This window comes from Sus scrofa, chromosome 7 (genome assembly GCF_054392235.1).
Source record: "Sus scrofa isolate SSC_HxYL_T2T_F1_AM1 chromosome 7, Sscrofa_HxYL_maternal_Yorkshire_Landrace_v2.0, whole genome shotgun sequence".
NCBI classification, from domain to species: Eukaryota; Metazoa; Chordata; class Mammalia; order Artiodactyla; family Suidae; genus Sus; species Sus scrofa.
The window spans coordinates 63,903,917-63,916,784 of record NC_139389.1 but is presented as its reverse complement, the minus strand read 5'-3'; the positions used below and the strand labels follow the sequence as shown (position 1 = coordinate 63,916,784).

Sequence of the window (12,868 nt, the reverse complement as noted above, 5' to 3'; positions counted from 1 at the left end):
GGATCCTTTACCCACTGGGCCACAGCAGGAACTCCCTTATACATATATGTTAAAAGTTATTTTTAAAGGTATTTATTTATTTTATTTTTTTGCTTTTTAGGGCCACACCTGTGGCATATGGAAGTTCCCAGGCTAGATGTCCAATCAGAGCTGCAGCTGCCAGCCTCTGACACAGCCACAGCAATGCCAGATCTGAGCTATATCTGTGACGTACACCGCAGCTTGCAGATCCTTAATCCACTGAGTGAGGCCAGGGATTGAACCCACATCCTCATGGATACTAGTCAGGTTCTTAACCCGCTGAGCCACAATGGGAGCTCCTCAAAGTTATTTTAAAATTGCACATGTAATATTTGAATTTAAACTCTCTGTAAACATTTTGGACATTACAGATGAGATTAAAGCCTGCCTTTGTCACTTCCCAGAACCTAGCCTTGCCCACACCCCCACACCACATAAGTCCTGGTACATTATTCCGATTTGGGGAGTATGCATTTACACACATAAATACAGAAACCCCTTTTGCCAAATGTGTGGTATCATTCTGAGCCTTTTTGTGGAGGGGTTGTTTTTTAGATTTTTGTTGTCTTTTGTTTTTCCTTATATCCGTGGGGTCATATTGAAGGGATTTTTCTGCAGTTTGGTTCAGCAGTACATTTTGTCTTATTGCCATTTCTTGGGCCACTCCTGCGGCATGTGGAGGCCCCCAGGCCAGGGGTCTAATCGGAGCTGTAGCCGCTGGCCTACACCAGAGCCACAGCAACGCAGGATCCGAGCCGTGTCCACGACCTACACCACAGCTCACGGCAACGCCGGATCTGCAACCCACCGAGCAAGGCCAGGGATCGAACCCACAACCTCATGGTTTCTAGTCAGATTCGTTAACCACTGAGCCACAACGGGAACTCCCTCTCTTGAGCCTTTTAATATTTTCTTATCAGGGGAGTCATCGGTCAGGGAAACCCCTGGGCAAAGGGCATGCCAAGGCTGTTCAAAAGCCTTGGGCCAGCCCTGTGGAGCCTGGGAGGCAGCCTGGTTGTGGGCGGCCAGCAGCAGAGCCAGCATTCCCAGGGGGTCTCAGCCAGCCTGGCCACCTGTGCCAGGTGCTGACCGTGTCCTCCTGGGGCCTGGGGTGAGGCATACTCTCCAAGGGTGAAGGAAACTCCCTCAGCTCAGGCCAGGGCTGAGTCTTGGATTTCTCTTGGTGGGGGAACCTCCAGAGCCGAGGACTGCGTTCATCCCGTCCTTAGTCCTTGGCACGTAATCGGTACTGACCAGGTAAGACCCTTCTTCTGTTTGATTTATTATCTGGTCACCTTAAACTCTATCCTCACCCCCTACACGTTCTCCGCTCTGTCAAGGATGTCACTGTCCCCCAGTCTCTGGCAAAGGATCTTAAGCCCAGAGGCTCCTCACTCCACCAGGTCCTGCCCAGGCATTCTAGCTCAGCCCTACGAGCGAGCCCCTCTGCTTTTTATTGGGTCTGAAGTCAGATCCCTCAGGAGAGGTGAGGAGGAGGTGTGTGCCTTCCCCTGTCCTTGGGAAGGACAACCTGGAGCTGGCTGAGGGCCTGAGCCACCCAGTGACCTCATCATTGTCCTGCCACCTCCCTGTGCTATTGTGCGGTTGGGGTAGGGGTGGGGTCAGAAGGCACCCAAAACCTGTGCATCCTGCCTGGAGGGAGCTCCCTCCTGTGCCATCTACAGGGGCTGGTGCTGGACACGCCCCAAGTTGGCAGTCGAGCCGGGCCTGCAAATCCTTGCTGGGGAGCCTAGAGTTTTGGTTGGTTCGTGGTCTGTTTTCTGCCTCTGCTCCCAGGGGTGTGTAGGGACCTGAGCCCGCCCCCCTTCTCCTCACTCCTCTAGGCTCCATCTTGCTCTCCCTCTCAGCACACAGGTGTATGTTTTTCCCAGTGGACAGATGAGCAAATTGGGGTCCAGAGAGGGCAAGTGGCCTCTCTGGGGTCACCTAGCCCATCACACCAGCACTAAGCTGGCTTCACCCTTTTCTTAAGCCAGCCCCAGCATTTCTGACATGTCTGCTAAGCTCCCCATCCTGTACTCACTATGGCCCCAGGCCCCAGGAAAAAAGGCCCCTGACTGGTCGGCCCACCTCAGATCCCAAGATTCCAAGTGGTTGGGCAGCGCCCTCTGCTGTCTGTGGCTGGGAGTGCAAGGAGGCTGGATAGCCAGGGCATCCCTCTGGCTTGAGACCGGTACCTTGCAAACAAGGTATGCAGTCAGTCCCCCAAGGCATCTCAGCAAGCACTTGGGGGTCCCCGTTCCACTTCACAGCTTAGAAACTGAGGGGTCATGTGACAAACTTTCCCACATTTACATGTCTGTCTCTTTGCTTCGGGCTGGTCAGCTCTTTATGCTGCGGTTTCCCCGTGTTTCACTGCAAGGCTCCACTTACCTAGATGAAGCGAGGCATAAGTGTGACACCCTCAGGAGAGAGGTGCAGTCTACTCACCCTGCATTCTCTGCCCAGCTCTCCAAACTGGGGAGATTCTGGCACTTCCTCTCCAGCCTTTCCCCGGAATCTGACAAATCTCTCTCCTTTCTTCCCACCCCCTCCCTCCTTGTCACTCTGCCTCCTGTGACTTCCACTAGCTGCGCATCCAGCTGATCCATGACCAAGATAATCAGATTATCATGGGTCCAGAATAATCTATTCCATATGGCTTGCCAAGTCGGTGGCTCCAGGAGCTAAAGGTGTGAGGAGAGGGGGTGGCCTCCGTTGGAAGGGGCTTCCTGGGAGTTTTGGGGGCATAAGCTGGGCTGGTGGGGAAGGGGGGAAGTGGAGGAGAAGTTGGGAGCCTTCCTGCTGGGCCCCTGACGGCCCTGGGCTCCAGGTGGCTGCAGCCCCCTCGCCAGCACAAGCACGGCCTCATCTTTCCAAGACCTGGTGAAGCTTAGGCTCCATGGTGGGGGTTGCCCCCCATGCCTTTTCTCTGGATTGGGAAGTGCTCACTCTAGGGTGTTACTTCTCAAAAGTGGCCAAGCCTCATAATTCTCCGGAGATTTTACTTTTTTTTTTCTTCTTGTTTTTGCTTTTTAGGGCCGCACCCGTGGCATATGGGGTTCCCAGGCTAGGGGTCAAGTCGGAGTTACAGCTGAAGCCTATACCACAGCCACGGCAACGTGGGATCCGAACTGTGTCTGTGACCGACACCACAGCTCACAGCAACGCCCGATCCTTAACCCACTGAGCAAGGCCAGGGATTGAACCCACAACCTCATGGTTCCTAGTCGGGTTCGTTAACCACTGAGCCACCATGGGAACTCCAGATTTTACTTTTCACACCCGGAATCTCCTCTGGGGATTCTGGTTCAAGCAGGTCCAGGGTCTGGAAACCTGTTTTCTTTTTACTTCTCAACAGGTCCTGGTATATCAAGGTTTCCTGGGGGCTTAAAGATTATGCGGCATAGCCCTCCCCCAGCAGGGCACTCCCAGGGCACCCCTCCAGGAGGAAAGGAGCCACTCTAGTCCTCCAGAGGGGGCAGGGGGACTGGTGGGAAAACAGAACATTGGCTTTGGTCCCAGACAGAGCAGAACAGATCCCAGCTCTTCCCCTACTAGCCATGCAACACAGGACCACCTCTCTGGGCTTCCACTCGTTTCCACATCTACAAAGTGGGGCAATGACACTCATATCACAGTGTGGTTGTGAGCTGTAACCCAGCCAAGCCCCAGTACAGTGTCAGACCCCAAGTGACAGCAGGAACACACAGGTGGGCTCTGCCCAAAGCACGGTCCCTGTGCTATGATTTGATCCTTGCACTGTTGGCACAGGAGGTATTACAGGGCAGAAACAGAGGCCAGGGCAGAAACATGGAGTGAGTTACCCAAGTGCCACCGGTGGTACAGGGCAGAAGGGCATTCTATTCTAAGCCACCCTGGCCACACCCCAGAGGGGTGCCCCAGGTTATCTGAAGGTGGGGGCTTCGTGAATAAGAACCGCTGCCCTGAAAGAGCTTGCCTTGCGGGCTGGTGCCGAGGTGTGGTGGGAGGATCCCTGGCAGTAGGGGACACCCAAATTAGGAGCTTCCCAGGAGGTGTGCTGCTCATGCTAAACAGGCTGGCGTTAGGACAGAGCTGCTTCCTTCTCCTGGGGCCTCTGGCTCCAGTGGGGATGGGGATTAGGGGCCGCAAGGGGAAAACCGACACTGCACCTTTGATTAGCACTCCCATGTTAGAGGGGCTGGCCGGAAAATAAGGGTACTGAGGCTGGGAAGTGGGAGGGGGCAGCGCCCAGGACCCAGGCTCGGTCTGAGGAAGCCGGCTGGTTCCTAGTGGGCAGGCAGAGACCCGGGCCCTGGGCCCAAGGGGGTGCTGCCTTGTCCTGCCTGCACCCCCACCCTGGCCAAGGACCCCGTCTGAACTCTCACCTCTGCTCGGTGGGGCTGCCCCAAGGCCTCATTTCCCAGCCTGACACATTGGCAGGCAGAGGCAGGCTCAGGCCAGGGGAGCAGGAGCCACTGGCTTCGGCACTTGTCAAAACACAGGCCCCAAAAGTGTGAAGTCCTCACCCCAGCAGGAGGGCGTGTGGGCCCTGCCGCCTGGAGAACTCATTAACTGGGGCAGCTCCCTAATGAAGCCACTGGAGAGGCTGGTGATAAGATCAAAGGTGAGAGAGGAATGGGGAAGGGCAAGAGGGAGCCTGGCTGACAGGAGGGGGTAGAGCCCAGCTCCAGGTTGGGGGTTCCCTCCTCTGCCCCCACCTGGCTTTATCAGGCTCATTCACCATCACCCTTGCACACCCTGGGCCCTGAGACTCTGAAGGCAACGGGACTCCCACATGGCCCCTCCAGTTTGCTGCCAAGGCAGCCCTTGGGGCTCAAAGACCCAAAGATTGGGGGTGGGTGGGGACCCTCCCATCTGTTCTGCCTCTGTCATGCCAGTTTTGGGGTTTGTCTCTACAGGCACCCATGGGTCTTTTTAACCCTCTCAGCCCTATCAACCGGAGAGCCTCCTGTCATGCACCACTCAGAGTGTCCCTCTCACGCTCCAGGACTCTGTGACTCCCACGTAAGTGAGCAATGCATGTCGGATCCCAGATCCGAGAATCCTCAGGGGCCAGAGCTGTGCTTTTTAAGATAAAGTCTGCCACCTACACATGGCCCCTTGTCCAAAAAATGTTGGGTGACTTTGTGTTTAATAAAAATTCACTTCAGAGCATAGTTGCCCACAAGCCATTAATGGCCTTTTCCTCTGGACGGGAACTTGGAGGGCTCAGAGGTAGGATAAGAAAGATTTGTTAGACCCTCTGCAGTTGTTCATTCTCTTGACTTTTTAGTCACCTGTGTATATTCTAACTTCAAATAGAGACATGACAATAAAACAAAAGGTGGCTGATCACCTTAGGGGGTTTTGGTCATTCTGAGTTTTCTCAATAAATTAGCTACAAAGTGGAAATCAGAATCACTCGCAAGAACAGGAAGGATTTTTTTCTGACGTTCAGAGGTTGGCCACAGAGACCCCGACCCACCTGCCTGTCTAGTTTTTACTCTGCACCCCTCCTGCCTGGGTGCACAACCAGTTCCCACTCTTTGTTAGCTGCAGTCCAGTGGGATCAAAGGGGACTTCGCTGTGCTCCAATGCCAAGTTTTTGGCCTGGATCTGGAACCCCAGGAAGGCATCTATTGGCCAGGGTCCAGAAGGGGTAGACTGTGCTGACAGCTGTAGGCCAAGGAGGGTCCTCCTGGACCAGCTTCTCCTTGGGGGTAGATGGATCCTGTGGCATGTGCCCTTGGAGTGGGTTCCTCTCCTTCTCCCCAAGGGTGAGTTGGCACTGCCACTCCCAGGTGTGACCATGGGCACAAGCATCTGGGGCTGCTGGGAGGGGACATAGGTGTTAGAGGAGGCCAAGGGCAGTAGAAGTAAAAAGGGACAAGGAGAAGGGGGCGGTGGTGAATAGAGATGCCCAGATAGACGCTTGGCTTTCTTTGCTTCAAACCAGCTCACCCATCAGTCTCACAGAACTGGAAACTCAGGGGGTGGGGGTGGGAGTATGCAAACACTAGACCCCCAACGCTGAGAGAGACCCTGGATACCACTTCTTTTGAAGACATGATACCAGACACCATGTACTTAACAATCTAGCTGGAGAGCAGACAGCTATGCATGAAGTAGCTATTGTGACAAGGTACAAACTCAAACCCCCTGAGGAGTCAGGCAGGCAGTGTAGATGTCCTGAGATTTCCTATGTGGACAGTCATGTTGTCTGTAAATAGTTCATTTCTTCCTCCCCAGTCCGTAATGCCTTTTATTTCTCTTCCTTTATTGCACAAGCTGGACACCCCCCCCCCCAACTGCACCCCTGCAGGTGTCGTTAGAGGCCCACATCCTCACCTTGTTCTCAGTATTAGGGAGAAATCTTTCAGTTTTATTATGATGTTAGCTATAGCTTCTTTTATCAGACTGAGAAAGTTCTCCTCTAGTCTGAGTTTGCTGAACATTTTTTATCATGAAGGGGTGCTGAATTTTGTTAATTTTTTTCTGCGTCGTTTCCACTCACATTTCATTGGCAAAGCCCGTTATACTTGCCCCAAAGTGGCAGAATACCAGCTGCTAGCCAGTGGTAGCAGCTGTGGCCCCAGGCTAAGTCCCTGATCCTGCCAGGAGGAAGGTGTCCCGGAGGGCGGAAGAATCCCCTCCCTGGGCTCAGATGGTCCGGCACCCTGGGCTCAGATGGTCCGGCACCCTGACCAGATTCTGCCAGTTTGTTGCATCCGCCTGGAGTAACTTCCTTTCAGCATCCCTCCCATTCACCACCACCAGGGAAGGGCGCATCTAGGGCCAGCCGGCCTCAGAGGAGGAACAGGTTACTGTGCCTCTGGCCTCTGCGCCCCACTGCCAGTCCCCACTGCAAGTCCACGGACCTGGCTGCAGTATGCCCTGAGGCCTCCTTATACAAACTGGAAAGGAAGATTCAAGAAAAGTGAAGAATGTGCCTCAGGTCCCCACAGGTAAAGGCAGCTCCAAACCTACGTACTGGACTTCCAGGTCCCTGACGTCGCTTCCTTTAGCCTCCTGGGCTGGGCCAACACTCGGACAGCGCGGGCCACTGGCACGGGAAGAAGGCCTGCGTGTCTGGGTCAGGTGCCCATGCGCGGGCCCAGGTGTGACCAACCTGGCGCAGCCAACGGGCCCCGCACCTTCGCGCCCTCCGTTGGTTCAAAGGGTCAAGCCCCGCCCCCTTCAGGCCCCGAGCCCGCTTTGAAGTGCTGATGTGGCCTGGAAGGGGCCACTTCACACCTCGCGGTCGGGATAAAGCGGTCGCCCGCCGCCAGTCCCCAGACACGCCGCCGCTGCCATGGCCCAGTCCCTCTGCCCGCCGCTCTCAGAGTCCTGGGTCCTCTCCGCGGGCTGGGGCCCAGCTCGGCCGCCGCCGACCGCCGACAGGGACTGCGGTTGCTCCCCCGCCTCGTCCCCGGACTCCTGGTGCAGCGCCCCGGCCAGCAGTCCTGTGCCCAGTCCCGGGAGGCCCTTCGCCCGCGCGGCCCTCCGCGCCCAGCCTGCGGGGAGGCGCGGCGCGCGGGGCGGTCGCCTGGGCAGCGGGCAGCGGCAGAGCGCCAGCGAACGCGAGAAGCTGCGCATGCGCACGCTCGCCCGCGCGCTGCACCAGCTGCGCCGCTTTCTGCCGCCCTCCGTGGCGCCCGCCGGACAGAGCCTGACTAAGATCGAGACGCTGCGCCTGGCCATCCGCTACATCGGCCACCTGTCGGCCGTGCTGGGCCTCAGCGAGGAGAGCCTGCAGCGCGAGCGCCGGCGACGCGGCGACGTGGTGCTGCCCCGGGGCTGCCCGCGGTGCCCCGACGGCGGCCCCGCGCAGGCGCAGACGCAGACGCAAGCGGGCGGCCTGGGCCGCAGCTCAGCCGCCGGTGCTCCGACGTCTTGGGGGTCTCCTTCTGTCTGCCCGGGAGCCCTCGCTACGTGCGACCCGCCGCAGCTCTACGACGAAGCTGCATGCCCGGAAGGGCCTGCGATGGAGCCAGACCCCTCCTCTCCGGTTAGTACCGCCTTCCTCGCGCGGAATTCCTCCCGTCTCGGCGCCGTCGTGGGTGGCGCCACCTATCGTCTTGCGCTCCCGGCGCGCACTGCGGGGACCGGCCCCTGTGCGGCCCTCGCACCACCAGGCTAGGAAGCTCGAGCGCTGCTGGGAGGGAGAGGACACGCAGGTGACCGGGTCCCGCTCTTTGCCAGAGGTTCCCCAAGAGTGTGCGCTCTCCAGCGCGGACGCTGACGCTCAGAGGCCAAAGCTGAGAGCCCTGTTGTTTCCTCTCTCCCCGCAGCTCCTTCCCGGCGACGTACTGGCCCTGCTGGAGACCTGGATGCCCCTCTCGCCACTGGAGTGGCCGCCGGCCTGAGCAGTTGACGTGACGGTGGAATATTGGCCCCCTGTTCCGTTAGCACCGACGCCTTTTTGGCCTCCGCGCCTTCGAAGCCGTCCCTTTCTAGACTCCCTTTCCTGGAAGAGGGCAAGGGCATTGCTGAAAGTAAGGGCCTGACCCCACCTAGGACGGACTCCCCCACTCCTCCCAGAATGGAGGGCCCCAGAGGGTAAACACTTTGAGGCAAGCAGGAGGCTCTGCCTAGTATGTATTTATTTATTTGTGAATAAACTTTGTGCTGGTTTCAGTTGGCAACTTCCTTTTCCTGTACAGGGACACAAAGCCCCTTTCACCTTCTCCAAAGAACATAGGAGAGTCGGGAGGGTTTGTCGCAATCTTCAGCCCCAAAGGACACACCCTTCGTTCTTGCCCCCGGCCTTGGCTTAGCATCTTCTGTTCCCAATGGGGCAGCTTGAAGGGGGCGGAGCTTCAAGTGAGAAAGAGGCAGCGTGGAATCTGACCATCTTTTCTTTGAACCTGGTGAGGAGCTGGATGAAACCAAGTATCTCTGTAGAAAATACATTTCCATTATCACATACTTACCGTGCACCAGGTCCATTTCACATTCTTTTTCAATACCTAAGTAATCATTTAATTTTATTTTTTAAATATATTAAAGCATTTTTTATTTCCCCAATTTAAAAAATATATTAAAGCATTTTTTAGTTATTTCCCCAACTAATCATTTTACAGAAGGATAAATCAAGGATCAGCACTCGAGTCTAGATGTGACTTCAGAATACAAGCTCTCAGCTTTGGTAGGATTTTGCCAGCTCCATTCATTCTGGGGCCTGAGGGGACACCAGCTCCACGGGTGCATTGCATGTGTCCCAAGTCCTTATTCCCTTTGTGCTGGAGCATCATGGCCTGGACCCTGGGGTGTTCCATCTCCCTTCACTCTGGTTTCTCTTCCATGTTGTTTAGAGACATAAAATAATATCAATGAGTCAGACCTGGGTGTATGTTACTGTGACCTCTCAGAGGTCTAGGGTGAGGTGAGAGGTCCATCCAATTGTGTCCAGATCCACACAGCTGACCTGGAGCCAGGACAAGCTGCCACACCCCTGTCTACATGGGCTTGGATTCAGATTAGGGAAGCACTGTGTGGTGAAGGAGCCTAGTCAGAGGGGCTGGTGAGCAGTCAAGGCTGGGGAGTGCAGTGGGGCGAAGGGGTGTAGCCTTTCTGCCCAAGGTTCCCTCAGCCATCTATGGATACTCAGTTCTTCCCCTCTGCCTCTCTTAAACATATTTGAAATACTGACTTTAATCATTTTTATAAGGGCTTGAGATACAATTCACTTACCATAAAATTCACCCTTTTAGAGTACATAATACAGTGGTTTTCGTAGATTCATGCAGTCATGTAACCATCACCGCTGTCTACTTTTGACAGGTTACAAGACACCTCGTCACCATTAGCAGTGACTCATTATTCCATTTCCCCACCGAAGCCTGCACTTCTGCTTTCTATCTCTATAGATTTACCTGTTCTGGACATTTCCGAGGAATGAAATCATATGAGGTCTTTTTTGTCTGTCTTGTTTCAGGACTTCATTTCTTTTTATGGCCCAATGATATTCCCTTGTATGGATGTACTACAGTTTCTTTATCCATTGCTATTGATAGGTTTGTTTTTGAAACCACTTGGGAGATCATTTCCAGTGCTCTGGCTCAGGCCAGGAGGGGCAGTAATTCCGAGTGGGACGGGGGCAGGGGGTGTCACTGTGTGTGACTCAGCAGTCCAGGCGCCCCCTGGGCAGCATTTGGCTGCAGCGGCCCGGCGGCGGGGCGGGGCCTCACACCTTCGCTGACCCGCCCCCTTTCCCGCGCCTCCACCCCCAACGCGCTCCACCCTCCCAGAGCCTTAAAGGGCAGAGCGGGAAGCCTTTTCCAGGACCCCGCCCAGTTTAGAAAATCTGTTTGCATGGCAAAGGCCCGGTGGTTTAGGACAGGGTATTAAAGTTATTAGCAAGTCTTTTCGTAGATAAGTGGGGCTCATCGGCCGGTCCCCTCCCCTGCGGAGAGCCTCGCCTCGCTCTCGGAGCCCAGGAGTGGCCTACAGTTTATTAGCACCTGGGTGTGAATTTTCATTAACACGTTCGCGTTAATAAGCGAGAGGCCTGGAGGTGGGCAGGGGGCGCCTCCTGCCGCTCCAGCACCGCCTCCCTCTTCCTGGACTGACCCCCCCTCGCACCCACCGGCGGAGGACTGTAAGCAGCGTCCTGGTAGGTGAGCCCCGGCCAGCGCTGCCCCGCGGTTCTCGGGCGACCTGGGAGGTAGCCCCCAGCGGGCTAGGCCGTCGCGACGACGGGGATTAAGGCTAACCCACCCGCGCGGAGATTCGGGGGCGGCGCTAGGATGGGGACCAGGCTGTGACTCCAGAGCCTGGGTGCTCCCCCGTGGATGCACTGACTTTGTGACAGCCGAACGGCTCACCCGGGCCGGGCCAGGCGCTCCGGGCGCAGGGCTGCTGGAGGTGGGGGCGGCGAGGGGGTGGGTTGTGCTCCGGGCGTCGGCCGGCCTGCAGGTACCGCCCGCGCTCTGGTCGCCGCTGCTCTTTGGTGCCACCCTCCTTCCCCAAAGAGCTGCCCTGGTGGCCCTGCGGGTCAGAACCCACGTGGTGGAGAAACTGGCGCGTATGGAGCGGCCACATGGGCCAAGACTGTCTTTAGGGCTTTAAATTCGCCAACTGATTTCAAGTCATTTTAGCCTTAGAGCCACAGGTGAGGCCGGCAGGTGGTGCTTACACCTTTTTACCGGTCAGGACACAGAAAAAAGTCAAGGAATTTTTTACAAAGCTAATCCTCGGCTCTTGGGGTGGGGACAACAGTGGATGGTGGTTGGCAAATCCGGTCTTTGTCATAGCTTAGCCGGCAAGTGTGCACGTGTTGCGGTGTGTGTGTGTGTGTGTGTGTGTGTGTGTGTGTGTGTGTGAAATAGAGCTCGCTGGAGTTCCAGTTGTGGCTCAGTGGAAAGGAAGCTAACTAGCATCCATGAGGACGCAGGCTCGATCCCTGGCCCCACTCAGTGGGCTAAGGATCTGGCGTTGCCCTGAGCTGTGCTGTAGGTCACAGACGAGGCTGGGATCTGGTGTTGCTGTGGCGTAGGCCGGCGGCTATAGCTCCAGCTCGAGCCCCAGCCTGGGAACCTCCATATGCCGTGGTGCAGCCCTGAAAAAACAAAAAAGAAAAAGAAATAAGGCTCTCAAAGCACTGGGGTCATAATATGAACCCAGGGGTGGAGGAAAGGGGTGGTGAGCCTGAGTTGTCTGGATGGGCGGATGGCAGACCATCCACTGAGTGGGACTGGAGAGCTAGGCTCAGCCTTGGGTGGAGGGGAGGGACTCCTGGAGGAGGGCCAGGGTTGCTAAATGCAAGGTCAACCAGAGAGGCACATGGATGCCCTAGGATTCCGGGACACCCCTACCTGGAGAGCCAAAGTGGCACAAGCCCCTTTCACTGTGAAGCCCCTTCTTATCCCGGGGTGAGGCCGAGGCCACTCTGTCCACCTCTCCCTGCCCACTTCCCCCAGCTGCACAATGCCTCCTGAACTTTGCATCCCAGGCGTGCCCTTGCCTCCCCCTGGACCCAGCTTCCCTAGCCCCAACACTCCCTGAGATGACCCAGGGTTCTTGGTGCTTCCCAGCGTCCCTTTCTCCCAGGGGGCCGGTATCTCTTTGGGGACCACTGAGCCCAGGGGTAGAGCCCTGGGTCCCAGTTCTCTTTGTCCATCTTCTGGCACTTTCCCCACCCTGATTCCTTCTCCTTCATCCCTCTTGTACGACTTGGTATATAAGGCTCCCTGTGACTGTCCCCGGTCTCCACTTCCCTTCCCCCCACAAACACTGGGAAATGAGGAGGTGGCCTGGTGTTGGCAGTACATGACTTTGGAACAGTGGACAGGGCACCTCCATTGCCTTGGCCTGCTTGGCACCCTTGTGGTGTGCCATTTTCTTTTCTCCAGACAGCTCTCCCTTCCTTGGTTTGAGTGGCCATGACTTCCAGGCGCCTCCAGGGATGGGCACATTCACAACCCTGCCTAGTCATCATGGTGAGTGGTTCAGGGATGTGACCACGTGCAGGCCGGGGAGGAGCAGGCTCAGGACTTTGCTGGAGCTGTGGAGTAAGGGACACTCACTATGGGTGCTGTTGGTGGTCATGTTGCTGCCCAAGCAGGGGGCCTACCTGAAAAGAGAATCAAAACTGAGAAGTGGGAGTTCCCATCATAGCTCAATGGTAACGAACCTGACTAGTATCCATGAGGCTGCAGGTTCGATCCCTGGCCTCGCTCAGTGGGTTAAGGATCTGGCGTTGCGGTGAGCTGTGATGTAGGTTGTAGACACAGCTTGGATCCCATGTTGCTGTGGCTGTGGTGTAGACCAGCAGCTGCAGCTCCAGTTTGACCCCTAGCCTGGGAATGTCCACAAGCCACAGGTGCGGCCCTAAAAAGAAAAAAAAAAACAAAAACAAAAA

The 12,868-nt window shown here is 56.2% G+C and overlaps 1 protein-coding gene across 1 annotated transcript; it reads left to right on the top strand.

Moving 5' to 3' along the window:
- Positions 1-3,032: 3,032 nt before the first annotated feature.
- On the top strand, positions 3,033-8,643 carry MESP1 (mesoderm posterior bHLH transcription factor 1). Its single transcript, XM_001925990.7, has 2 exons — positions 3,033-8,014; positions 8,298-8,643. Exons 1-2 carry the CDS (start codon positions 7,319-7,321, stop codon positions 8,370-8,372), a joined length of 771 nt encoding a protein of 256 aa, XP_001926025.1. The 5' UTR covers positions 3,033-7,318; the 3' UTR covers positions 8,373-8,643.
- Positions 8,644-12,868: the final 4,225 nt, after the last annotated feature.

Bases quoted from the DNA above. Each gene is read 5' to 3' on its own strand.
- MESP1 (XM_001925990.7), top strand. From the start codon at position 7,319: ATGGCCCAGTCCCTCTGCCCGCCGCTCTCAGAGTCCTGGGTCCTCTCC. The intron at 8,015-8,297 runs GTTAGTACCGCC...CTCTCCCCGCAG, and splicing joins AGCCAGACCCCTCCTCTCCG to CTCCTTCCCGGCGACGTACT.